General features: G+C 37.0%; 1 protein-coding gene across 1 annotated transcript in view; it reads left to right on the top strand.

Annotated features, from left to right (window-relative positions):
* Positions 1-26,120, top strand: part of PTPRN2 (protein tyrosine phosphatase receptor type N2) — a 634,421-nt gene that overhangs the window by 147,885 nt on the left and 460,416 nt on the right. The window contains exon 3 of the mRNA XM_054274266.1: positions 13,770-13,883. Coding sequence (XP_054130241.1) covers positions 13,770-13,883 — 114 coding nt within the window. The remainder of the gene's footprint in view (positions 1-13,769; positions 13,884-26,120) is intronic.

Raw genomic sequence — 26,120 nt, 5'->3', positions numbered from 1 at the left:
CCAAAATTAACAATGTGCCCATTTTTTTTTCCTATGGTTTATATATCTTCATGGAAGTATTGTGAAGCAAAACTATTTGAAAACATGTTTTGGTGTTTTCACACCAAAAATTAAGCATAAATAAGATCAAATTATTTAAATAGTAATAATTTAAACTATATCTAATTAATAATAAAGCAATAGATTCAAGTTTATTATTTTACTTGACTGATAGAACAAAACCCAGTACCTTTCTACTTGAATCTTCTCTTCATGATTATAGTCAAACAAGTTGAAATAGGTGTAGCACCTCCTCTTAGTGTTCATTAGCTAAAAAGTCAGACTGGATGCAAAGTGATAGAAGCCCCTCAGCTAAGGCTGAATCCATGAAGTTTTTTTTTTTAGTTTGTTCTTTTGTTATGGTTAATCCAGTCGTCTCAGCCTCATGCTGTTATTCATATCAAGGCATTTATCTCTTCAGTTTATTGACTTAATTTTTAATTTAGCCAAATGACCTACAGCATGTGCTTCTTTGATATCTTTGGAGTAAATCTGTCACAAATACACCCCTAAATTACTTGTCCAATCTTGTATGCAAGGTTTGGTAAGATGTGTCAGACTTAAAAATACTTCTTTATAAAAATTAGGCCATTTACTATGAAAAGAAATGTTGCCCTTGTTTGTTCTTAGAAAGAATACTTATTTGAAAATTGTCTGTTCTCATTAATAATAAAAAATGGAAGGAAATGAAGTAGAGAAGTTGATCAGCCTGCACCAGATAATCTAAGGACATTTCTAGATAAAACTGCAGGTTTACTACTATGATTGTAGTGAGTTTTGGGAGGATATTTCAGAAGTTATTTGTCACTGAAAGGACAACAATTATGCCTTTGTGAAATGAATTAATCTATCCCAGACAATGTAAGAGCCCAGACTGCCATCCCACTGTACCATAACCGCACAAAGCACCTCAGCCCAAGCATGGGCAGTACTTTGAAATCACATCTGCAAAGGAAACTTCAATGCCAAAAAAATTTGTGTTTCTACCTCATACATCTTTGTTACATCTCTGTGTTACAGCAAAACTTTAACATTTCCTGAAGGGTGTGGTATGATCCTAGAAACATTTTGCAAATGCTTGTAATTTTTGGCATTTTTTTCCTAAAACTGTGAAAAAACAAGAGCTGTGCTAGTCTGAAGCTTCAGTAAAAGCAACTGCTTAAGCAAGTAGTTATGTTTAAGCATAAAAATGTTCCCAGTAACCCCTGGGAGGCTTGCAATAAATGGAAATTTAGGCATATGTTGAATAGTAACTTGGTGCATTGGAACCTGTACAGAAAGAGACTGGGTAACTTGACATTCTGCAGAAGAACTTGCAGCCTTAAATGCTTATAAATATTTGTCTTAAGTCTATACATAACTTTGTGTGAAAAGTAGAGAAGTCCATGGTGGTAAAATGTGTTTCAGGATATTTCTTTCAGTTTCTGGACATCTATAAATATGAGGGCTCATAGCCCATTGCATATGTAGCCTTGAGGATGGTTAGTCATTTTTTGGGGTAGAAAAAAGGTAAACACATTTATTTTCTAATTTTGGACGTACTTCATTAGGTGATTCATTCTGATGCAGTGAATGTGTCTAAGCATCTTCTTTTACTTATTTGCCACTTTTTCCTGTGGTGCATAATGATATTCTGTATATGCTGATTATAAGATGCAAATACAATGACAGTTACAATTCATCATGGATCTGGATGGCCTCATATTTAAATTTTAGTAACTAGATACTTAGGAAAGGTTATTATACTAAAAATTCATAATCAGAAGAGATGCAATAAGGCCTTTTTTGTTCTTGTTCAAGTACATGAAGAGTATCAATATTAAGCCTGAGAATCAAAATCTGTGCAGAAATGGAGAGAGGAGAGAAGAGCAGTGATGCTCTAAAAGAAATATTGTTGGTTTTGCATGGATTTTCTTATTCTGGTCGTGGTTATCAAGGTTTGAGGAACATCCCTGCTCCTAGGAGAGGAAGTACTTCAAAGCATTGAAGTTGCTGCAATAGCTTTAGAATAAGCAGCCAACACTCACTTTTCAGTAATGTAATAGGGTATCTACACAACCCTTGTCTTACTGTATAAGAGGTATCAGTGATGTCAGTGAATTGCTGAGAACCTGCCAACAATGTTAAAACAGTAATCTTATTTATGTAGGTATATTTTTTCTGTTTGTTTTGTGATATTAAAATAAGCAGAGCAGAAAATGATAGATGATTTTTTGATTTTTTTTTCCCCTGAGTAACAGTCACTGTCCAGATAAGGTGAGGGCTAAAAGACTTCTCTTCTTCCTACCACATAATAAGCCATTTTCATTTTGTGCTGCTTATAACCCTGAGTGTCACAGCTTTCTCTTCTAGTCTGAATAGTCAATGAAACATTATGAAGCCGATAAGAAAAGCTGGTCCCCGTTCCTTGGCAACGGCTGTTAAGCAGAGCTGAGTGCTGTTGATTGAGGAGATTAGCTGCCAGAGATAAACCTCCTCTTTTTGCTGCCCTGCTGCTTATCTTTCCACCCATAACAAGTTGCACCAAATATGACAGCAGTCAGTGGTTTGGGCTGAATATGAACTTTGCAGCAAATGAAATTTGTGCAAAACACTTTGGGTGCTGACGTTAAAATCTTGAATTTATTCAAATTTTGCAGGTTGTTTTATGGACTGTAGTTCCTTGGCTTAGGGATGAACATTTTCATTTGAAAGGGTGGTGCTCCAGATGTGAGAGAAATGGGATGTCCTGTTGCTACACTGAACATTCATAAACACTGAAGGTAGTAGCAAATATTAGTAACAGTTTTCTTTTGCTGCTGTTCTCAGTGACATTCAAAGAATACATGAGCTATAAAGTAAAATTACTGCAGCTACTAGGCATGCAGAAGTTGGATTAAAAAATACAAATTGACTATTTTGGTTGATGTCTTAAGGAGAAAATGCTATTGTATATTAAACAAAAACATTGGATACATCAAGACTACTTCTATCTGTACATGGCTTGGCGATCACTCTGGTTTCAGTATATCCACATTACATTTCATGACAAAAGCATTGTTGCTGACTGGAAAATTAGTGCTGAAATATGACTAGGGAGAGAAGCTGGTGACTTTTTCCTTCCTCAAAATTTGCCTTTCTGTTTCCTTTCCCATTTTCAAAATACTGGCTTTCATACCTTTGCTTACGTAAGTGAGTCTGCAGTTCTGTTTGTGTTTCTGACCTTGGGGAGGTCTCTGGTGCTGCCCACACCACCACCCTGGATCTGCTGGCCCTTTGCAGACCTCTCTGTTGGCCAGGGCAGGAGCATGGGCTGGGCTGGTTGTTGGGTAAGTGGGGATTGGCAAAACACTGGGAAAAGAGTGAAACTCTTGAGTTGACATCCTTAAGAAAAATCATCTGTGTGCGGAGATCTGGGTGCATATTTATCCATCTAATAAATGTCCTGAGTTCAGCAGTATTATTTAAATGTGTGTGATTGGTGTAAATAATGCAGCAGAAGCTTCAGAATAATAGATTTTGAGTAGAGGCATTTTCCTTCGGGTAGGATTGGAACCCCTTTCTGTTAGATCTATCAAAACATTCTAAAAAACAGTGATGGTTTCTGGTGGAAGAACATTCTGCTGGAGTGGAGGAAGCAACAACAAACAGAGTTAATATTTTCTATGTGTTTTTTTTACTCCAATCAAGAATCTGGCACCTCATAAGCAATATAGTATCAGGAAGACATTTAGAAAGATACAGTTTGATGCTCAACAGTAAAGTATTATTTCACTGAGTAACTTTGCTGATTCTAAAGTCCTGGCTTTCAAGTTTTTTTATTTTGTATCTTTGATGAATGCTTTTTTGATCCTTTTGTAGCATGAATATTTTGTTCAAAGTAATTTTTATTTATTCTGTCTTCTTTTAAATGTATGTGCTGAGTGTAAAACTTCTGTACTTAACCCCTTCAGTTGCAGGATATTCTAAGGGTGTGAGCAGCTTAAATCCAGCCCCCAAAGTCCAGGTAAAGATTGGGGTTTAATTGTATACAATATTGTAAAAAGCCCATTACAACTTATAAGTATGAACAAATGTTAGGTATTTTGTGTCAGTTGTATGTATTCTGCAAATAAAATAGGAAGCAATTTGGGGTTGCACATGTCACATATATTGAGGGGTCTCTGTACACATTGCAAAAGCAAAAGAAATCTTGCTTTTCAGATCCCTTCTTATCATAATTTAAGATATTTCTGGTCCTAAAAGTTATTTTGAATAGTAGCACACAAAACTGAGGAGAATTTCTGAAACTGCTCCCAGCCCTGTTCCCAATCCCTGTTCCTGTATCCTTCCATCTGTCTGCAGGCTTACTTAGAGAGACTAAAGATCATCTGCTGTGCTGGAAAAGGCATTTCACCACAGGGCTTTTTCCAGCCCATAAATATTCTCCTTTGCCTCTCTCAATGTCCTTTCCAAAATTTATCATTCATCTTCAGATTTGGACTGCAGAACTGCCTTCCCATGCTGACTTTACCAATGCTGCACACTGGATGATGTCACCTCCTTGCTCCCACTTATTGCTGTTATATGTTCCATATATCCCCAAACCCTCTTTGTGCTTTTGCCCTCACATTGTCCCAGGCTGAACCCTGGGGTTTGACCCAGGTAGAGGACTGCAGCATGTGCTGCCCTTCACCTGCTGCCATCAGCAAAGCTGCAGGCAGTGCTCTGGGTCTGTCCCACAGCTGGGGAAAAGCTGTGTCAGGACGTCAAATTAGTTGTAACAGAAATAACTTTTCTGAATGCAGCCTCTGATAGGTGGTCTGAGGTATGTAGCATCACATTTAGCTATTTCAAAGCACAGTTTTCTTGAGAACTGTCAGATTTTTCATGTTCTTCAAACTGCTCAGTTGAAACTGTTGGCATCCTGATGCCAAAGTTTGAGTGAGGTGCTTGGCTGTTCCAGTGCCCAAGCCTAAGGTGCCAGAGGCAGCTTGATGTGCTGTGGCTTCTGTAGGTGTAGGTCAGACTTGAGCAAGGTGTGGAGATTTCTGAGACAGCTCCGAAGAGTTTTAATCAGGCCCCAGGGTGCAGCACTCTGAAGTTATCCTTGTTTATAAGGATTTGTCCTCCCCTCCCCAAAGGATCACATTTAAGTTTTCTGCTGTTGTTTTCAGGTTCACATAAAATAATTTTCCATAATTTTTAAACATATTTTGCAGCTAGGGAAAAAGATGGAGATCTTTGTTAATATAATTCCATTCACGTCTGAAGTCAGTTCCATTTAGGAATAAATTCAGTAACTCAGCTTACAAAAGCAATCTGCTGTCTCAATAAATATTGTCCTGCAAAGATCTAGAAAGCTTCTAGTTTGGCAAAGGACAGAAATAAACCTAGTTTGCTCTATTAAACACTGCAGCTGGTGAATGTGAATGGAATGGTCATTACTCATGTTTTCATGAGAGCAGAGACTCTTACAAACACATAATAACCAACTCTTAAAATACAAGCTCTTGGCACTTAGGGCAAGTTAAAACTTTCACTACTTTGTTTTTAATACAAAATTAAAATTAATGCAGAAATGCATTTTGCTGAACATGTTTCCTTGCAGAGTTATTTTTGCCTTGGGAATACAGATGCAAGAGCAGCTACAGTCTGATCACACAGTGAAGACATTGCCAGCACCAAAGTGGTTCTTGGCACCAACCAAAAATGTAATGGGGATCCTTGAAGTGACTGAAGTACATCTCAGTGATACTTGGAAAATTAGTGTACATAAATAAGCATTAGTATATTTGCATCTCATTGATTCCATAAATAAATTCTTAGTCCCTCCAGTAACCTCTGTTAATAAATGCATATTGAGTAAATAAATTTTTTAAAAATGGTTCATTTTCAATTGTTCACCATTCCTTGTTGTTCTGGCTTAATTTTAAACAGTGCAAGCAATAGGAGCTCCATTATTCTTCCAGGAGGAAGCTGAACAGCTCCAGAATAGTTTCTCCCTGCTTGAAACTTGTTCTGATTCAGAATGTTCATTTTTGTCTTTTCACTCCATTTCTCCCAATAATGTCATAAATAATTAATCAACCAGGTTGCATAAACGTTGAATGTTTCTTTTAAAGAATCAGGTAGTTCAATGCTTAAGGCTCTATATGACTGCTTCCTCTCTTTCATTTTTCTCTGAACTACTCTAGTTTCTTCATATCTTTCTGTTATTGACATGGTCAGAATTGGATGCAGAATTCTGTCCTTTTTTCTAGGAAAAAGGCTTTTTCTAAATGGGGAAGGGCACATGGCTTAGATGTCTCAGTATTGAGATAGCAATGTATGGTAAACCTGCATGTTAACCTTGCAGTCCAGTGGATAAACAGGTTAAAGGAAAAGACAACTTTATTGTAAGCCTACTAATACTTGATTTATACTTGAATTTAAAGTATTTACCCTCTTGGAGGAGGATTTATATGTTTAAATAATTCCTCCGTTTTCTCCTTACTACCAGTATCGACCAGAAAGGGAATTGCTGCACAGAGGATTTTGATTGCAAGCTCTTCTTTCTCAGAAGCATTACAGCTAATACAGAAAGCATAGCTTTGCTTAGAAAAGCCCTCTCAACATACTACAATTAGAATTTCTTGGGCTTTTCCTCAAAGGTGTTCTGGATTTGCCTCTGATCAGAATTAGAGGCAGAGGGTTCCTGTGGTTTACAGACTGTAGTGGTTATCTGGATGTGGGAGATGTTGATTCAGTCACCATTTTCTGATCCTTTATTATCCTCATCACAGAGCCAAAACATAACTTTCATGCTATGTGGCTACCTAAGCTGTAGAAAGTTCAAATGTGGTTCTCTAAGAAGTGCCAAGTTATTGAAGCATTATTCAGCTTGAACATTAGCTCTAGCAGCAGAATGTTAAGGCTTGCTTTCTATTCATCTCTACTTTTTCCTTTCTTTCAAGTCCCTCCTGCCCTCTCCTCCCAAGGCATGACCATTATTTTAGTGTTTACAAGGCCTAAGTATGGCCTGTTAAGCTTCATTTCTGTGCTCTGAGTCACATAAAGTAGGCATTGAAATCTGGACCTCTCATTCTCTTAGCTGAATAACTTTGGTGCTTTTGGAAAGCAGGCAGCATTTCCTTCATGGCAGGCCTGCTCTCCTCTTGCTTTGTTAGCCTGGAACTCAGTTTTCACAGGCCTTTCCTTCCCTCCTTTTGCTGTACTGAGGATTTTTAGTTACTTTCTCTGAAATTTACATATTTCTGTTGTAACTTGAAAAGAAATCTCTAAGTGTGCACAATGATTTAGGATTGTACAATCCAGCACTTAAATGAGCAGGTTAACACAGAAATACTTACTGAAATTATATTTCTCTTCTGTTGAAGATTATATCTTTTTTCTCTCTTTTTTTAAGGAAGGACTGAGTCCTCCAGAACTTGCAATCAGAATTACTCCCTGAGACAAGGGGACCCTAATTCCCAGAGGAACTATTCATGCCTTAGAATGATGTGGAACTTGGCAAATCCCAGCCCTATCACAGTATTTGCACAACAGCTAACTAATGCTCCTGTTAATGTTAGCTTTTATCTTTCAATATGAGCACTTTCATAATCACCAGCATCCTTCCCAATTCTTTTAATAACCAGAAATATTCAGGGGTTTCAGGTTTGGGGAATTTTTCAAAGTAGACCTACTATCCACCTTTTTCCCTAAATATCGGGGTCCAGAGAGGTGAGAAGAGGCATTAAATCTTGTTAGAGTTCTTTCATAGGACTGTTTGGTGATCTGGATTGCAGCAGGATTTTTTTAAAGTTACCTTTACCTTCCAGGTAGAAGTTTATTCAGTTGCTGAAGAAGAGTGGATTTACTGGACTCTTAGTTATCCACTGGATGGCAATTTTTTTGTTAGATAAAAAAAATAAAAAAAGTAATGTTTAGACTGTCCTACTTCATTGTTTTCTGATTTTTGTGGTGTTTCTATTATATTTGCAAAATAAATCTACAAAAATATGCCATGTTTTCCTTGAAGCTGAGGATTTACTTTTATTGCATGTTTTGTGCCTCACACAGTAGCAAAGGCAGGATGCCACCACAAACTCTTGTTAAACAGTCTCAATGTCCTTTCCTTACTTGTCATTATTATGCTTTATTTCTAGAAACAAATATGGTAGCCTTTAATTTTAAAATAACATCTCTAAATTTTAAATAGCTGCCTTAAAGTCTTCCACCTGCCTGTCAGCCATCAGGACAGGGAAGGACAGTGTGGGTGGAGGGTGGCTGGAGATGCTCAGTTCTGTCCTGGGATGACGGATCTGGAATCAGGGAATTCAGGGGTGAGCAGCCTGGGCTCCAGGACTGATCCCTGTCCACTAGATGCCACTATTACTGCTCCTAAACGGGAACAGCCAAGGGCCACTGAGGAAAGCAACCAGGGGCTTCGGAGATAAGCAAAATAAAATGACAAAAAGGGTTTAAAAGTTGAGCAGGGGGAGGTTGCCCCTTGGAAGGCTGCTCCCCCCTGATTGCAAACAGCAGCTTTTCTGCTCAGCCACTGCAGGATTTGCCGTTGGAAGCACTGGACTCACATTTCCAAAACATTGTGTGAGAAATGACACTGTAGAAGCCACTGCTGCTCTATCTGTATTAGCTCTACCTTACTTGCAACGTGAATATAAAAGTAGAGATATTAGTTATGAAAAAATATTTTTTGATAGATGGAATATTAAAATAAGTTGTTTGCTGAAGACTTTACTTGTAAATGTTGACTATGGATTTGTGGACTATATCTTTTGAAATAAGCTTCCTGGCATAAAACTGAATGTCCTCTTCAAGGAACAGTAACATTACATTTTTTTTCTTTTTAATTTTTGAAAAGGGATTTTGAAAAGGAACTCCATACTATGGGAAACAGCAGGGAGAGAAAAATAAAATACTGTAACAATCTCCCTCATACTTCCTAAACATTTAACATCTGTGACCTTGAAGTTCAGTGTCTTGAGACTTTTGAGATGCAAATATTATGCTTCCCATTGGAAAAGGATTTAATCTCTCCAGTAGGCAATTCAGGGTCTTACTGTGGGTTGTAACACTGGCCTTTTTATTAGTCCTGGACCTTACAGCACCTTAAACTACTAGCTAGGGGAAGGAGTGTGAAGTGATGTCCATATTCAGTGAGAAGAAAGGATTCTTTTCTTACAGAAGGTTAAGTTGCTGGAGAACGATGCCCATTGAAAACATTACAGTATTTTCTCTTGTTAACTGCAAGTGCACAAATGATGCAAGCCAAGGTGGCAGAAGTTGCCATTTGACACACACCACTGGGTCTGTGGACTTTCTTTTTTACAGGAACAGAGCATAATGACTGCAGTATGGGGCAAAACTTGAATTTTATACAGAGCTTTAATTTGTTAACAATTGTCAGGTAATTAGTGTGAGGAAGCAGAAGCATGACTACTGACACTGTCTGGAGAGCTGCTCCTTTCTGCTGCTGCAGGAGTTTGAAGAGCAGAAGAACCAGGTGCTTCAAAGAATCTGCTTGAAGGCTCCTTTGCAAAGGTCACTTGTCAGTGCCATGTGAAAGTTTCACTGCATGCAGATCTAAATAATTAATTACTGCACAGCGCAATCTTTTAATTTACATATATCAAGCTTTCAGCTTCCTGCAGACAAACTCCAGTATCTCTATCAGTCTTTACACCTTTGCTCAGTAGCAAAAGACACTCAGCAAGAATTTTTTGCTGGTATTATTCAAAACTAAGCCATATCTTGGATACATCTTGGTTTCAGTCACCAGATTAGCCACACATAGTGATTCCAGGATGGGACATATTTATCTTGCCAAGGACAGCTTTTTTTTTACATGTTTTTTTTTTTTCTTTTTGAGATATGACTACCTATAAAGAATTTCATGAATCAGCTGCCCAATAAACAATGCTGCCTTCAAGGTGAAGGTTGACGCTCAGCACAAGTTTCCAAAGATTTTTTTAGTAACTCTTAAGCATTTGATGCCCATTTCCTTTATGTAGTCAACAAAGTGGTGCAATGAACTCTTCAGTACTTTTTCAAACGATAGGTTTTTGTGGTCTCCTTTTACATAAATCAGTACCTGGATGCCAATCATGAATGTAACGTGGTACTTCCTCAGTAGGTAATGGAGCTCATATATATGCACTAATTCAGGACAAATGGCCAATAATAATGAATAATGATGGATGTTTCCCATTTTCTTTTAGAACTCTCTCAGTGATCAGCCTTCCAGAATCTGCGTTTTGACTTGCTCATGGTTTAATCTCTCAGATGTAATTTTTTCCACTGGAAGTGGATAAGTATTCAGTGTGAATATGTTTACCATGCTCCAGGAAGTTGTCTTTAATAAAAGACATCTGACACTATTTGAGATCTTATTGGGCACTTGAGTTACAGTAAATTTGTGTCCTTTAATCTTAGCATCTAACTCTTCAGTACATAAAAATTTGTCAAAAATCAAGATTTTAAATAAAAGCTTGTAAAATTTTATGTTTGTGTTTCTTCTCAAACATTAAGCCTATCAGCAAAAGAGCCAAATGGATAAAGAAGCATTTCACTGTTCCCTTGGGTGTATGGATGTATTATTCTTCTGGTTTATTTTCTTTGAAAACCAATCTAGCAGCTCTCTAAAAGCCAACATGAACATGCTTTAATGCAGATTTTTCCTGGTCTAATTATAACTGTTAAGATATTATTATGGAAAATTCTACTTTTTGCTGACAGCAAGTGATAACACCTTAATAACAAACATGTGTCCCTATTGCTCAGTCTCACCCTTCCCTCATTCTGGGCTGGTGTAAAGTGTAGATGTCCTTTGCATGTTATGTTCCCTCTCCTAACACAACTTCAGTGGAAGTTCAGTATGAACACACTCTCAGCAGCTGTGGTGTTATTAAAACATCACTCACTCTTTGAGTTTTCTCTGCCCTGATACATCTTCTGTAAAATCTGGGAGCTTTTCCACTCTCGTTTTTGCTTTAAGCCCAGCTTTGGACATTCCTCTCACTGTCTGAGGCCAGCTGGTTGCACAGCAGGGTCCAGAAGGATCCACCATGTACTGACTTTCTGTAAATCCCGCCGTGACTGGGATAGTGCATGGTAGACTAAGCTGGACATTTTAAATATTAGCTGTAATTTAATTTAATCTGTTTTTCAAGTAAAAATGAGCTTTGTGCTGGATCTAAGCCATTTCCAACACCACATCTACTGTTTAGGTTTCTTAAAAGTAAAAGAGGGGGTCTTCTGACAATTTTTCTTGGTGAAATGGCTCTCCCTTGCTTTTCCTTCCCTTGCAATCTGTGTCATTGAAAGCAAGTTTATTTAAAAGCCATCCTGAAAATTGAATACTCAACCTCAATTTAATTTTTTAGGTCTTATATCTTGCCACAGAAACTTTATTAATTAAAAAAAATACATTTAAAAAGTCAAAACTCACCCAAAACCAAACAAACAAACCCCAACCAAAAAAAAGAAAGCCCCAAGCAAACAGAAAAATCTGGGAAAATTCCTACTTTTTTAGAAAAAGCAGCTGAACTATGAAATGTATTATTTGCATGACTCCAGTCCAACTGTAATCCCCTGCACAAAGATCCTCTGTATTTTAGAGCTGGTATTTGCCAACCACTCCTTGGGGCATTCTGCTCTCTCTCCTCTCTCCTTGTGCTGCATTTAGCAGAGCCCAGTGCTATTTGTGGTTGCAGCCCCTCCAAAGCTTATTATGCCCATATTTCAAGTACAAAAGCCAAAGTAACTTGCAGTTTCTCCCTAAGCTGTCCCAGTGTTTTTGGCTAGATTGTATAATGCAGCTCAGGCTCATGTGCTAATTGTTAATTTTAGAATTTAAATAGGTTTTGTTCTATTCAAAGGAAGTAGGCTGAAGGTTTCTGAAAACTCTGAGTTTAGGAAAACGGTTTGGTCTCTTTTAGAGTTTGTGAGTGAATTAGTTTTTGCATCCATGGAGATATCCTTAAATGATACTTAATGCAAAAATCTTTCATTTTTATGGAATGTGTGTGCTTTTCTGGACTGTAAAATAAGATTAGAATTATTTTTAAGGTTACATTATCTCTAAAAAATGCATGGAATATTATTTGTTTATGTAAACATAGATTTTGTACTAATTGTTTGTAGCCAGTAATGGTGGCATTCCAAAATACATTTGGCTGTGTGAGGTTATGTTTCATTTTGAACAGTCTTGTTCCTAAACACTGAGATGTTCTTCTGTTCCTTTCTGAATCAAAACCCTATTCCTGCTATCCATCCATTTACAAGTTGGCTGATATTTATATACTTTGCTTATTTTCAACTGCAGCAGGTTTTTAAACAGAGATGAATATTTTAATCTGCTGTTAGGCTGCTTTTCACATTACATGTCAGAAAACCAAACCCTATCTGTCTATGTGGTTTCCAAATTAAACCTAGTTTCCAATAGCAAAATTAGATTCAGATGTAGGGTTTTAATTTGAATTAACTTAATTTGACAGTTGTAAGTGACAGGAGGATTGGAAAGGAGGAGAAAGAAAAAGTTGGCTAATTTCAATGAGGTATTTGTGTTTAACAGTGAGGGCTAATAATGCCCTTTTTCTGCATCCTGGTTTGGTTTATTTTCTTTTATGCCATTATTTGTGTTTAGTGAACAGCTGGGCCAGTAGTTCCCATTTGTAGTCCTTTAGCTCTGTAAAGTAGCACAGAAAGTAATGGACATTTGCAAATTAATGCTTACCCTTATTTTCTGCTCATCTGATGCAGTTCTCCTTTTGGAACATAGATGTAGTATCAGAGCAGAAGTAATTACTGTGTTAAAACTAGGATTGCAGTAGAATATTTTGCTAATTAAACTTGTTGCATTTAAATTGGTTCCTTTGGATCACTGTATAGAAGAGAACTATTTTGAACAATAAATGAAACCACTTTCTTTCTCAGAGACCCAGAATTGCAGATGGTCAGATTGTATGTGAAGCACCTAGACTCTGAATTAGGCTTTTGTATGAAAGGGAGAAAGGTAATTTGAATGTTTGAACTCCCTGTTCCTCCCACACATACACAGGAAGCTTGCCTCAAAATGAACAATTCTCTAAATAAAGACTAATAAGAAGCTAAATTAATTAGAAGGTGTGATTTGAAAAGACATTGATGAGAAGAGTCTGTCATTTCAGACAAATGGAATGGAGCTAAATAAATTAGGCCACATTAATATCTCATTGTTCTGTGAGGAGCTTTCTTTTATTGCATTCATTAGAGGGTACTTCTTGAAATGAGCCTTTACTAGCCATTATGGATTCAGTTCTCATTTACCAATGCCTAACACACAGCTCCCACATTAAAAATGTTTCAGCAAATCCACATAGTTTCTGCAAATTAATATTTATATTTTTGGGTGCTGCACTTTTTATCCACATCATAGTAGGCATTGAACATTAAGATTTTCTCTCACTGAATTGTCAGTAAAGAAGTCTTACATCTAAAGATTTGGGAAGCAGAAGTCTGAAAATACTTCACAAAATAAACTGTATGCCTATCTCATACAATAGGATATTCTTCCAACTAATATTCTTCCCAGTATTTATTTATTTTGATAGAAAATATTCTGTCTCATGACTTCAGTGGTCCTTTGATAGCTTTTTAAAGTGTCTTTTAAAAGGTTCCTTCAGTGTATAATTAGGAGACATTGGAAATGCGCATCTCATCACGCCCTTCTTCCTCTCAGAAAACCAAATGTGTCTTTTTCCTTTTCTTTTTTCTCTTTCCTGCAGATGGAATATTTGGGAGATGTCAGCAAGTGCCAGTAATAGACATCTATAAATATGACATTTCAGCCCCTGTTCTGCAGCACCTGAGGATCATCCTGGAGCAGCTCTCACACAGAGGTACAGTCAGAACTCTGCACTGGGGTTAGATGCACTGGGGGTTACAATTATTTGTGCTCCCTCTGAGGTGATGTCTCCAGAAGTTTTTGAACACATTTGTGTTTCAGCCCTGCTGGTGCACACTTTATAAAAGTCAAAAGCCTTTGGATTGACTGAATCTGCCAGGAGGAGCTGGGGAAGCAATTCCAGGAGAGGTGTTTCCTCCCTGTGTAGCACATGGCTGTGACTGACACTCCACTGGAAAATGTTAGCATCCATGAGTGCTGGTGTCACATAAATAAATCAGCAGGAAAGAAAAAAAGTATTCCTTCTGCATATTTTAGTGTGCATGGGCAGGAAACACAAAACTTCCAGTTAGCTGGGAACAGTTCTGAAATTTCTAATAAATTCAGATAAAAACCTGCTCTGATTTCATTGCCAGCTGCAGCTGGTCTGTTTCTTTTAATTTTTGTTCACCTTTCCAACGTTAATCTCTCTGGTCTTTCCAAAGCCAGAAAGGATTTTCTAGCTTTTGAATGGCATAACTTGAACTAACAAATCAAAACTTGAATAAAGTGAAAGCCAGTGAGGTGAACAAACCTTTCAGATACTAATATATGAACTAAACATCTCTTGTAGACAGTCACTGGACCAAGATATTCTTGTAATCCAAATTGTTCCAAGAGTACTGTTGGAATGTTTAACTTTGCACTTGCATCATCTGTGTGGGTGTTTATACCTAAATATTTTCCAGCTACAATGACAAAATAGTAATATTGCATTAGCATGATGCTAGTTTAATTATGAGAAAAAATTGGTTTCTCAGAAGTTTTGGGCCCTGCTTAGACACTGGACTTCTAGTTGGGACACTCATTTAGAGCATTTAAAAATTTTCCAGGGATTTATTTGCTGTCTAGCAGCCCATCCAAATGAGACAAACTCAGCAAAACTTGATTGTAGTAGCTCCTGCCTGATTAATGGTTACATGTGAAGTACTTGTGGCTCTTTCACTTGTCACTTTCTAAAGGCTAAGTAATGCAAGCAAAGTTATGAAAATACTCTGTTGTCAGGGCAACATTGTATGAGCAAAAAAACTTGTGTCTGGGCTGTGTTTGAATATAGTGGGGGAGGAGGAAAGGACACATTCATCTCATTAGGTCACCTAAATAAATACCAGAAGTGATGATGCACATGGACAGGCAGCAGTTGTTTACATCACCTCAATATAGGTCAGGTGTCCTATGTAAAGCTTCTCCTATGAGGTTGCCAGAGACCTGCAGGTGACTGATGTCCTTGTGAAAGGAATATTCAGAGGGGATGGGATACCCCAGGCCATCTCAAAGGATGCTCACCTGCCTCCATCTCCCTCCTTGCAAGAAGATTTTGGTTATTTCAGTGGAATTGATGTGGCCTCCCCTTTTAAGTGCTCCTCTGCTCAATAAACCCACCCTTCCCAGGACTTTTGTTATCCACAACCCACCTTCCTGCATTTAACATTTTTGTTGCAGGAAACCACAGTATGCTTCTTTTAAGGAAACTTGCACATTGAAATTTAGTCTTGTCTGATAGTTTCTTATAGCAAGAAAATGACATGGAAAACATAGATTGAAACCATGGTGTAAATAAAAAACTGTTGCTTTGATCTGCTTTACTAGTTACATTCAGAGATGCATACATCAATGTGTGAATTTGAACTGATACAAAAGTTTTGTGAGCTGTTTTTGTGGTCTCTAGGTATCCCAATGAAGGGAATCTTAAATATATCTATGAAACATAAGAGAATGCTGGAATGCTCTTGCTCAAATCATCGATGTCATAATGTAACATTTTCTTTTTACTCTCAGTAGCTTGCAAATTTTGTATAGCAGGGACAGAAATATGGAAGGAATAGAATCAATACTATCAAATTGATGGATTACTGACATAAGGTTGCTCAGACTCTGCTGCTTACTGTTGCTGTCAGAGGTAAAATATCCAGCGCTCAGGTGGTGTTTTCTGGCTGTGATCGTCACTCTGACAGTTAATGCTGTTCTCCTGCACAGGGTGTTTAAAATGGGATAAGCATTTCTGCAGTAAAGCTGGACAAAACATTGTCAGGACTGCACTAATATTTCATGCAACTACCAGGAAGGGCTTAATTTTTTCAGAGGTCTTATTTCCTTTATTTGTGTAATGCCCCATTCTTGTTATCTCCAAAAGAGTTCTGTCTAGCTCAGCTTGATGGTGCTCACCTTCCCTGGAATGGGTAGGGGACAGCTACTTTCTGTAAACAGCAGGACAGTGTTCCCATGAAAGAATGCACAGCTGGTCTTGTGATTAGTAAAAATTTTAGTAATGCCTATGTTGAACCCTTTCTATTTTTATTAGATGTATATAAAGTTAAGGATGAAATACTCTGAGGGTAATTAACTTGAGTGGTTTTTCTTAACTTCTAGGTTCTTATTTATTTAATTTTTTAATGTGACTTGGTTTTTCTATTACATACATACAGATACATATACATATATACACACACATATATATATATATACACACACACATCTTCCTGAGGTATTCTTGCAGAATTACTAAGATCTTCCTTTTCCTCCCCAACCCTGAAAATAGTCTGTTGACATCTATTTCCATAGGTGATTTTTTTTTTAAGCAATAGAAGACCTTGTAAAATGTACATTTTTTTTCATCCTTCTTTGCAGATTGCTTGTAAGTAAGTGGTGCCTATGTTTGAATCATGGCCCAAATGGAAGAGTGTGTGGTGAGATGTATAAAACAAAGGACAATGTGATGTGAATAGCAAATAGAATTTGTGACTCTGCCAACCCACAATGTTTACTACAATGGGGAAGAATGAGACAGAGGCTTAGATGAGTGACACACCTGATGATAATCTATTTAATAAAGGACTTTCACTAAAATTGAATTCAGGTTTCATAATAATACAGATTTTATGTCTTCTTTACACATTGAGTCCATCTTTGTCTACACTATTGACTGGGTAGATGGATGATAGAAATGAATGCCTTGGAATATTAGACAGTTCCCTACAAAGAAATGATCTGTTAGCATTCAAATACCCCTGCTCATGGCATTTTCACTCACATGTCCTTGAGTCCTTCAAACCCTCATGAAGATTTTCTGAAGGTTCAGTGTTTATAAATGGGTCTGTCTATATGGGGAAAACCCTTCTCACTGCTGCTGAAACATGACAAATCACTTTCTGGAGCTGATGATACCTTATATTATAATCCACAATAATTTATGAGGAATTGAAACATATTTCATTGTCTGATAAACAAGACAGTCTAAAGGATGCCATGTAGATGGGTCTGAATCAATTGAAAATGAAAGTGAAGGAAGTATCAGTGTAGAGGGGTGAATGAGTAGTGCCTGAAGGAAAGGGAGATATTTATCCTTGTGGTTGGTCTTCTGCATCCTCTTGTCCCACCTTGGAAGAAGATATTTTATGGAGTATACAAGAATGATAAGTCATGTGTGCATTTCCTTGTTTAAGCTAAAATGCAGAAAATACTTTTTCCTATTTTTTTACCTAAGTGCATTAAATTTATCAATTTTGTTTGTTTTCTTCTTGCGCCTACAATAGTGACATTTATATTGTAATGGCAAAGTATTCACTAAAATAAAATTTTCAACAAGGTTGTGGAAACAGTTCCACATTGATTATTGACCTGTAAATCAGAGTCATGAAAAAATGAGATAGGAGAGCTAAGCATGGGACATCATAACTCACACATGAAGCATAAATACTACTTGAAATGCCACCATTAGCATTAATAAATCAGAACAGTAGTATTTTTCAATTGCATGCTCCAAAAGGCGTTTATGTGTGTTTCATGGGATTAGAAACAGTACCAGGGGTTAGAAATAGCACCATGATAAGGTGGTACCAATTCTGAGAGTGTGAACTGCCACAGCCATGGGCATTCCCTGAGGGACGAGCTCAGAGGTGAGGCTGAAGGACACAATTCCCTAAAAACATCAGGACAAGAGGATTTGCTCAGGGTCACAACAAGTGCCCAGCTGACTTGGGATTCTGCCTCTGAGAGAGGGCACTGCATGTTTGGGGGGAAAAATGGAATAAGATCCCAAGCCCAGAGCGGTATTTTGTGCATTTGTACCTTCTCAGCACCGTGTCTGTGGTGTCTCCTGAGTTGGAAGTTGAGGTTTTGTGTTCACTCCCTGCTCTGTGGACTCTGTTTCTAGCACAGCTTGACAGGTTGCTGTGTATTGGAAACAAAGTGTGTTAGACTAATAATCAGTATTTCAGCTTCTGTTTTCTTTTTTACTCAAAATGTAATTGAATTACATCTACTTTCACTTCTCTGCAGGAAATTTGTAGAGTGACTGAAAAACAGATCAGTTATGTATATTCTTTCTTTATTTTTATGTGAGCTGGAGTCATTCCTAAATAATTCCTCAGTATGCTTGCTGCCACTTAATTTTTGCAATAACATCTTGTTCAAAATGATAATTTAAAAGAAAGCAGTTTATTTCACTCTGTTTTGAAGAAAGTCCTGCTTAAGATATTCAGATATCAAGAGTAATATTAAGAGAACCAAAAAGCGTAGGATGTGCTTTTAAATCCACGTAGCTTAAGTGAGCAAGAAATTCTGTAGAGATTCATGGACTGGAAATAGGCAACACCTTTACAGACTATTAGAAAAAAATAGTATTTTCCCCTCTTGTTTGCTTTCTTTGCAATGCAGGAAGCTCTTGACAGGGAGAAAAAATTTTCTGTCTTAAATTAATTCTAACCAGTTAAGTGTAAGGTGATTAATACAACTTTGCTAGAAATAATTTTATACTCTTACAGCAGATTTGTTTAAAAAATTGAAATGATTTACAATCGGTTAACTTGAAAATTGAAATGAATGTGACCTGCCATAAACAGCTTGTGAATTACAAAAGGGTTGCTAAATATTTTTTTTCACTCAGGACTATTTTTCAAAAAAAAGTATAATTTTTACTCCAAGAAAGGTAAGAGTTGAAAGCAAGTCTTTATAAGCTCAGTTTTGAAATAAACTTAAAAGGAATGGTGCAGTTCTTGCACATATTTGTGAGGTGATTATCACATATTATGGAGGAATACAGAAACCTGAAACCCTGAGATGGAGGAGAAAGCAGGTTTTTCTTTAAATTGAAATATTGATATAAATGAAGGCAAACTCTTCTTTGACAGAGCGCAGTGTGTTTACATCTAATTTCCTGGGCATCAGCCTGCTCCAGACATCTGTCTATGGAGCAAATTCTTCTCCTAGATGGCTGCTGAAGCCAGGAATTGAAGCATAACTCCCATGATGAGCTACGCCAGAGGAACTCAGCTGGGACTGGACATATTTACCTTCTCCTGGTATCACTGTCACACTGCCTTCACTTTTTGGCTCAATGGACAAAAACCTGCTGAAAAGGTTGTAAAAAATTCCTGCCTTTGCTAAGGGCTGAAGCACCACTGATATTTTGCAGTCTTCAAAGACATAAATGGAAGTTCAGAGAAGAATGAGTTTCAGAAAAAGCAAAAATATTTATTTACAGAGCAGCAGATCCTGTTTTGAACACCCATGTGTTACACAGCACAGAATCAAACAAAACAGAATTTTTTTTTTTTCTCTTTGGTTCTTTGTATGGCTGCTCTGCTTACCAGACATAATCTGACATGGCACTGACTTGTCAGATACCATATAATATAATTGTGAAAAATGATCTTTTCAGGAAATTGGTATTTACGAAGAGTGCATTGGAATTATGAAAATGATTATAGGAGTGAAACACATTCCATGTATCCTGGGAAAGATATTTAAAATTACAGAGGAATGCTTTTTGCAATGTAAATAGTGTTTTATCTGCATCCACAACACCACTGTGTGAGGCTTTTTGATTTTACATAATTTTATTTTTTATTGTTTTGGAAGACATATATGTCATTGTGATAGCACCACATTCTCTTGTTTAAATAGAATGACCAATCAGAGCTTTTACTTATGCTTTTGATAAACAAATACATTAACTAATGTGTTTGGTACAAAGGAGAAAAGGTCTGCATGCCTCCCTTGTGTCATGTTTACACCAACTAGCAGTGACAATTATATCAAATTCTTTGTGGCCAGGTAATTTTACAGATCTTCTTCCAAAGGAAACTTGGAAATTAGTGATAGTACAATGCAAATATTTAAGGCTGCTGATAAATTCCTGCCTTGCTTACTTTGTTTAGATCTGTGTGGCACCTCATGGATTTTAACCTTTGCATTAATGTTTTGTCTTTTCCATGTGCTGGCTCTTTTGCAATTTGTTCTTTTTGTGATCTTTGAAAACTGAGGACTGTCCTTGTTTCTTCTTCCTGTGGAAGAAGCTGCAGATGCTTCTTTTTCCTTTTGGACTTCTCTGAGCAAGCTCAGCAGGCATCCTCTGGATGGTTCTCAGCCTTGGATTGAGCAGCAGCTCAAAGTCTTTGTATTTGGGATATTCATGAATGTGTTCCCCTGTTAATAACATCACAAGGAGTTCTGAATTTCATTCTTACTCTCTTAGATAATTTTAAAAAATTAACCCCTTCCACAGGACCATTGGGTTTGAAGTGATATAGGTGTATAATATGTTTTTAAAACACACTTGAAAATGCATCAATCAAATTGCTGTTCATTATCAGTTGTTCCCACACTTGGAATGTCAGCAAGTCTCAAATCAACCATGAGATTACTTCTTTAGGTGCTATATTCTCTAATAACATCACTTTTGGGGACTGTGAATAACAATATAGCATATCCAGACTAATTATGCCATTTTCTACCATTAATCTGTAATTATAGCCTATTTATATATTCAAAATAAGACTATTTTTTTATCATTTCACTACCAGTGCTTTTTTTCACTTGTTTATTACTAGGGAATATTTTCCTTTTCTATTTCTATATTCATTGCATATCCTTATCTGCAGTTCTAATTTCTGTCTACACGGCCTCATGTTCTTTTAAGATGTCAGTTCTTAATGACAGCGTTTGACATATTTTTTTTGTTTTTTAATAGGTACTCTAAATTCTGAAATGTTTAGGCTTATTTGTCGAAGTCATTATTTAATTTATTAGTACATAACTTCAGTGGGTAGATTTTGTCCCTTGCACAATCATGAGAAGATTGAGGCTTTACTTTGTTTTAGTAACAAATGGAAATTCCCACAAAAGTTCTTTTTTCCCCTTCTCTGTAGAAAAAGTAGAAATATTCACTTATAAAATATATATACACATAAAATGTGTTGGTGGCTTTTTATTTTCCACTTAAGGTGTTTTCATTCTTTACCTGTGGCTGTGTTAGAGTGCTTCTGACAAACACAGCAGTCTCCTGAAAAGGCTGAGTAATGTTAAATTTCCTTTTAAATTCTACATTTTCTTTTTTTTCATGCTGATTCTTAGCATGTACTCACTGCATTTCAGGCTTCCTTCTCTGTTTTCCTCTGCCTATACATGGATAGACAAAGCAGTTCATGATAATAAAATTGTAGTATCCCTCCAGTATTCCATTGCTCACTTTTTCTTTTATGGCTTCTCCCAGCCTAAAAATGGCAAAAAAGGATTTTTCCCCCAATTTTTAGTGTTTTTCCTATTGTTGTCTAGTTTCTAATTAAACATTGCATGGATTTGCACTATATATTTTGCTAAATAATTTCCAGTCTTTTAGGAAGATATTGAATGTTCTTCTTGCTTGACTTGGCATATGTCATGCATACATTAAACTACATTTTGTTCTTTGCCCCACTTTGAGGTTTGTGACGTTTCCCTCACCTGCTGTATTCTCACATTTCTTTAACATGGTAAGATAATTGATTTTCCTTTCCTTATTTTATCTGTGAGCTACTCAACAATGCAAAACCTCTGACTCGGAAAGAAAGTGTAAGGCTCCTGAGTCTGTGATGTTTCAGAAACTTAACTTTTTTGTTCCTTTTATTTTTTTGTGGCTCTTTTGAAGAGCTAAAATTCCTGCCTGAGCATCCTCTGGTTCTTTGATACATTCCTAGAAAGCTGTGTTGAGTCTTTAGATGTCTCTTCATCCCTTCTTCAGTAGATAGAATAATGAAATTAAAAGACTTCAGCATTCCAGCTCAGCTGTTTCTAATTGCTGATGAGTTTCATTCAAGTCTTCCCAGGTAAATTCTAACTGAACTGCGTTCACTTCTGATAATTTTATAGTTACTGACACTCATAGTGTTAAACATTGAGCTTTTCATTGTTTTTATAGTTATTAGGTTTTAGCAGGCATCCAGCTCATGGTCACATTTAAGACGTGGGAAGGATTTAATACCAGCCAATACTGCAAAATAGTGTAAAACCTAATTCAAAATTCTACACTGTCAAAAGGTCAGTTATTTTGTTCACTCACATACCTTTTGTCTTCACAACTCTCCATCATAAAAGTCTGTTCTCTGTGAAATTCCAAGCTTCCCATTTGATCTGCAGTGTAAAAGGCAAGTTCTAAAAGTTTGGACAATTGCTCTTTAAATGATAATATCTAGAGTCTTCAAGTGCATTTGATACTCATCACCCATAAATTTCTAACCTGACAGACTGATTATATATATCAGCATTTCAGAAAAATCTCTCTACGTATCCTAACTGTAATGGGTATCATGCACTGAAAGTATTTGGTAAGGTCAGTTCTATGTGACTAAGGCCAGGCTGCTCTTTTCTAGAAAAAAGAAATAGAGATAAAAATTCATTAAATTAAAAATCATTCACCTTAACAGCCCATAAAATATTTATGGGTAGTAAATACTTTTACAGAAGTTAGAAATTAATTTCAAACAATTTCTAAATAGAAGAAGGATTTAACTCTCCACCTAATTAAACCATAATAGATAGGTCAATCAACCCTACATAGGAAGGAAAATACATTATGTTATGTTTTGGGTTATGATGGCTCTGACATCATCAACAATCTTCACTGAAAACTGTAAGACTGGGCATTAGCATTTTTGCATATATGTGGGAGAGACAATGATACAATATTCTTCCCTTTTCTTCCATCAAAGTGAACTTTGTTCTGACATTGCCTGCAGGCTTGAGCAGAGGGCACTCAATGCTCAGGAATCAAGACACTAAATTTAAGTTTAAAATTAAAATGTTCATCAACACGGAAAACTTCTAACTACCCATCTTATTAACCTGTGAGGTAATTGCACCAGTCAATAAATGAAAATGGAATGTGGTCCTCAGTGGTAGTTACTTAAACTGAGAGAATTTTCTTTTAGCTAAGAATAACCTTAGAAAGAGTGGATACCAAATTTGATTCAGAAATGAGAAAAATACTCTTGAACCCATCTTGTAACTCTGCTTTTTCTCCCTTGTGGGCAGTGCAAAACCTGTCTCCTTTTAAATTTTAATTAAAACTTAGATTAGTTATGATCATCTAATCTTTCCTTTGCTCTGCAGTGTCTGATCACTGTGTATAAGCATCCAAAGTTTAATCTGCTTCTGGTCCTCCCAGATTTGGCAGTCTAATTAAGTGCTCAACTTTAGCACTTAGTATATAAGCAATCCCACTTCATGTTTTGATAAGATTTTAGATGAAATTGGTCACATACCTGTTCTGCTGAAGTATTCCTGAAATACTTATTCCTGAATAATTATTCCTGAATAATTTTATTGTTTCATCTTTACTACTGCATTTATCTCCTTTAGGAGCCAACAGATTTCCTTCCTGCGTTATGCTAAAAATCTATTTGAAGGCTCAGCCTACCAGTAAAGCATTACTGGCATTGTTCTGGGGGGTCTTAAAGACCTTCCTTCAGTGTGAAAATTAATATATAAAAATATGTCAGCATGCAAACATTGGTTCTAAGGCTGGTGGTTCACTGTAAAATCCACTCTATTGTTCTCACCAGGTTATGGTGACTGAAGGACACCAGATGACAAAGAGACATCTGCACCAGTGTGCAGATGTCTCTTTGTGCTTTCTTGCACATGACTTTGCCCTTCTCTTTGTTTGCCTTATTGTTACTTTTCCTCTGCAATTCTTCACCTCATTCCAGGTTCCTTGTGACTAATTGTTTTCCTTTGAGCTTTGGGAAGACATGACATTGTTGTCTTGTTCTTAGGCCAGCAGCTAAGTGTCACAGAAAGCTGTAGCACAGCAGTTAGGGAGGTAGATCTTGTTCCTTATGCCAGCTTGCTCAATGTGTGGACAGGTGACCCACATTCTGGTAATTGCAGCTGATGTTAAATGGGTGGAGATGTTATTTCAATTGCTCTTACAGCTCTGTTGAAAGCAGGTTTACATTTGCTCCATGGGGGCCAGCTTGACTCAATATAAATAGCTAAGGGGTTGTTAATATACAAAACTGTTAAACTTCCACCTCTTCACTTCCCATCCCACTCCTTCCATCACATCCCATTCCATTTTCCCTGCACATCCCATTCCATTCTCAGTGACAGTGACTTTCTAGGCGGTTCTGGAAGCACTTTGCCACCCTGGCTTGTCCCTGCAGCTGCTGAGCCCACCCTGTGAGCTCCCATGGGGTGGGCAGCCCCAGCTCACACACAGAGGCCTCTGCAGCCTCTCTCTCCTGGGCTCTTTATAAACAGTAGAGAAACAAGCACTTCTAGGGTGCCTAAAAGGGTGTAAATTCAGACAATTGTAGGGTGAAGTGAATCATATCTTTGATTTCACTGATGGTATTGCTTTAGCTGTCCATTGACTGGGGAGTCCCTGGCTGATTACCTCTGTCTTTCATTTATTCACCTGAATTTTGGCCTTTGTGTCTCACTGAGTGCAGTATTTAAGTTCAGCCATATTCCAGGCCCTGTGGAGAGGTGTTTAGAGGAATTCCCTTACACTCTAAGGATAAGGAACTTCTGGGTACAGCTTCAGTAGTCCTATTCAGACTGAACAGAACCTGAGAAACAATTTCAAATTCCCAGTGCCAGGGTCACTGAAAAAGAAAAAAAAAACAACTTTGCTGCAGTTTGCTCTGGCCTTGCTCATTCAACATTTTAATTATTTTTCTGGAATCCTCTGGGCTCTCATCAGTTATCCATGTAGCTGCATAAACTAATCAGCACTCAAATTCTGATCTTTGTTGAATAGCAGGGGCTCAGGCAATTTCTAATCCTGCTGTGTTATTTTGGCATGAACTTCTTTCTTCAATTTACGCTACAATAGATCCTGCTTTTTCTTGAACTTCAGCTGGACAGATCATGGTAGAGGTCCTTGCCTGATAACTGATGGTATGAACTCATCTTCACTGGAAGAAGTTCTGCTTTTAGCCTTGAGAACATTCTTGTGATCCTATAATTTCACTTATTTTTTTGTACTTCATCACTTTTATTGAACTAGGGGCAAGATACCTGTTTGCATGTGTTTCATATTTTAGTGGCTAAGTTGTGTAATATTATTTTTTGTGGGGAGAAAAAGCTATTTTATCTTTATAATTTTCACATAAATGCTATAAAAGCAGATCTGTTGAAAAAGTCAAACTGCAGTATTTTCCCTCTTAAAAAGAAAGTGGATCTGAAATGTCTTTATTTAGTACTCTTTCATTAATTTAAAAATATAGCACCTATCTCTGTTTCTATGTTAGTCATTCTGTGCTAAGGCTATGGAAAGCATCAATTTTTATAATGAAACCTTCCATTTTAGATGCTTTCACCTCCCTGCTGTTTCACTGAGCAAGATGCAGCTGGGGGTGGGTGATGCTAAGAAGGAAATGACATTGATTTTCTACTTTTGTCATACAGGAATATTTTAAGATGTTCTTCTTTATTTTAATTTTTCTTTTTCGAGGATTCAGGGAAAAACAGAGAAAAATACTCAGAAGTTCAAGTAGAGGATGCTGGAATCAAAACATGCCTGAAGAAAAGTCCTTATTTTCTGGCTGATCTGTGCCAGGACATTGGAAGGACTGGGTGAACTGCCTGTTCCAAACTGAGTTTTGCAACACTATGACCACCTGGGGCTTGAGGGATTGAAGGGCCAGAATTGAGTCTCTTGGTTTCCTTCCTGGATGGCTGAGCATTAGGCCAGCAAGCTCTTCAATTAATATGTAATTTCTTGAAGTAGCGTGCCTTTTTTTTTTTCCTGAAAAGCAGAGTATTATTAAGTCAATATGGCTTTTTGCTATTATACTTCCAATGTCTAATGGTGTAGACACTGTTGGCATCAAGAACAAGGCAGAAATTTATTTTTCACAGGTGTTATTTTATCAATTTTTACAGTTTGTTTTTTTTTTTAATAATTTCCCTTTCAAAATTTTCTCCTGCA

This window comes from Melozone crissalis, unplaced genomic scaffold (assembly GCF_028551555.1).
Source record: "Melozone crissalis strain CALT ecotype California unplaced genomic scaffold, PUWL_Pcris_2 ptg000016l_1, whole genome shotgun sequence".
Classification (NCBI taxonomy): domain Eukaryota; kingdom Metazoa; phylum Chordata; class Aves; order Passeriformes; family Passerellidae; genus Melozone; species Melozone crissalis.
This window is presented reverse-complemented; position numbering and strand designations above follow the sequence as displayed.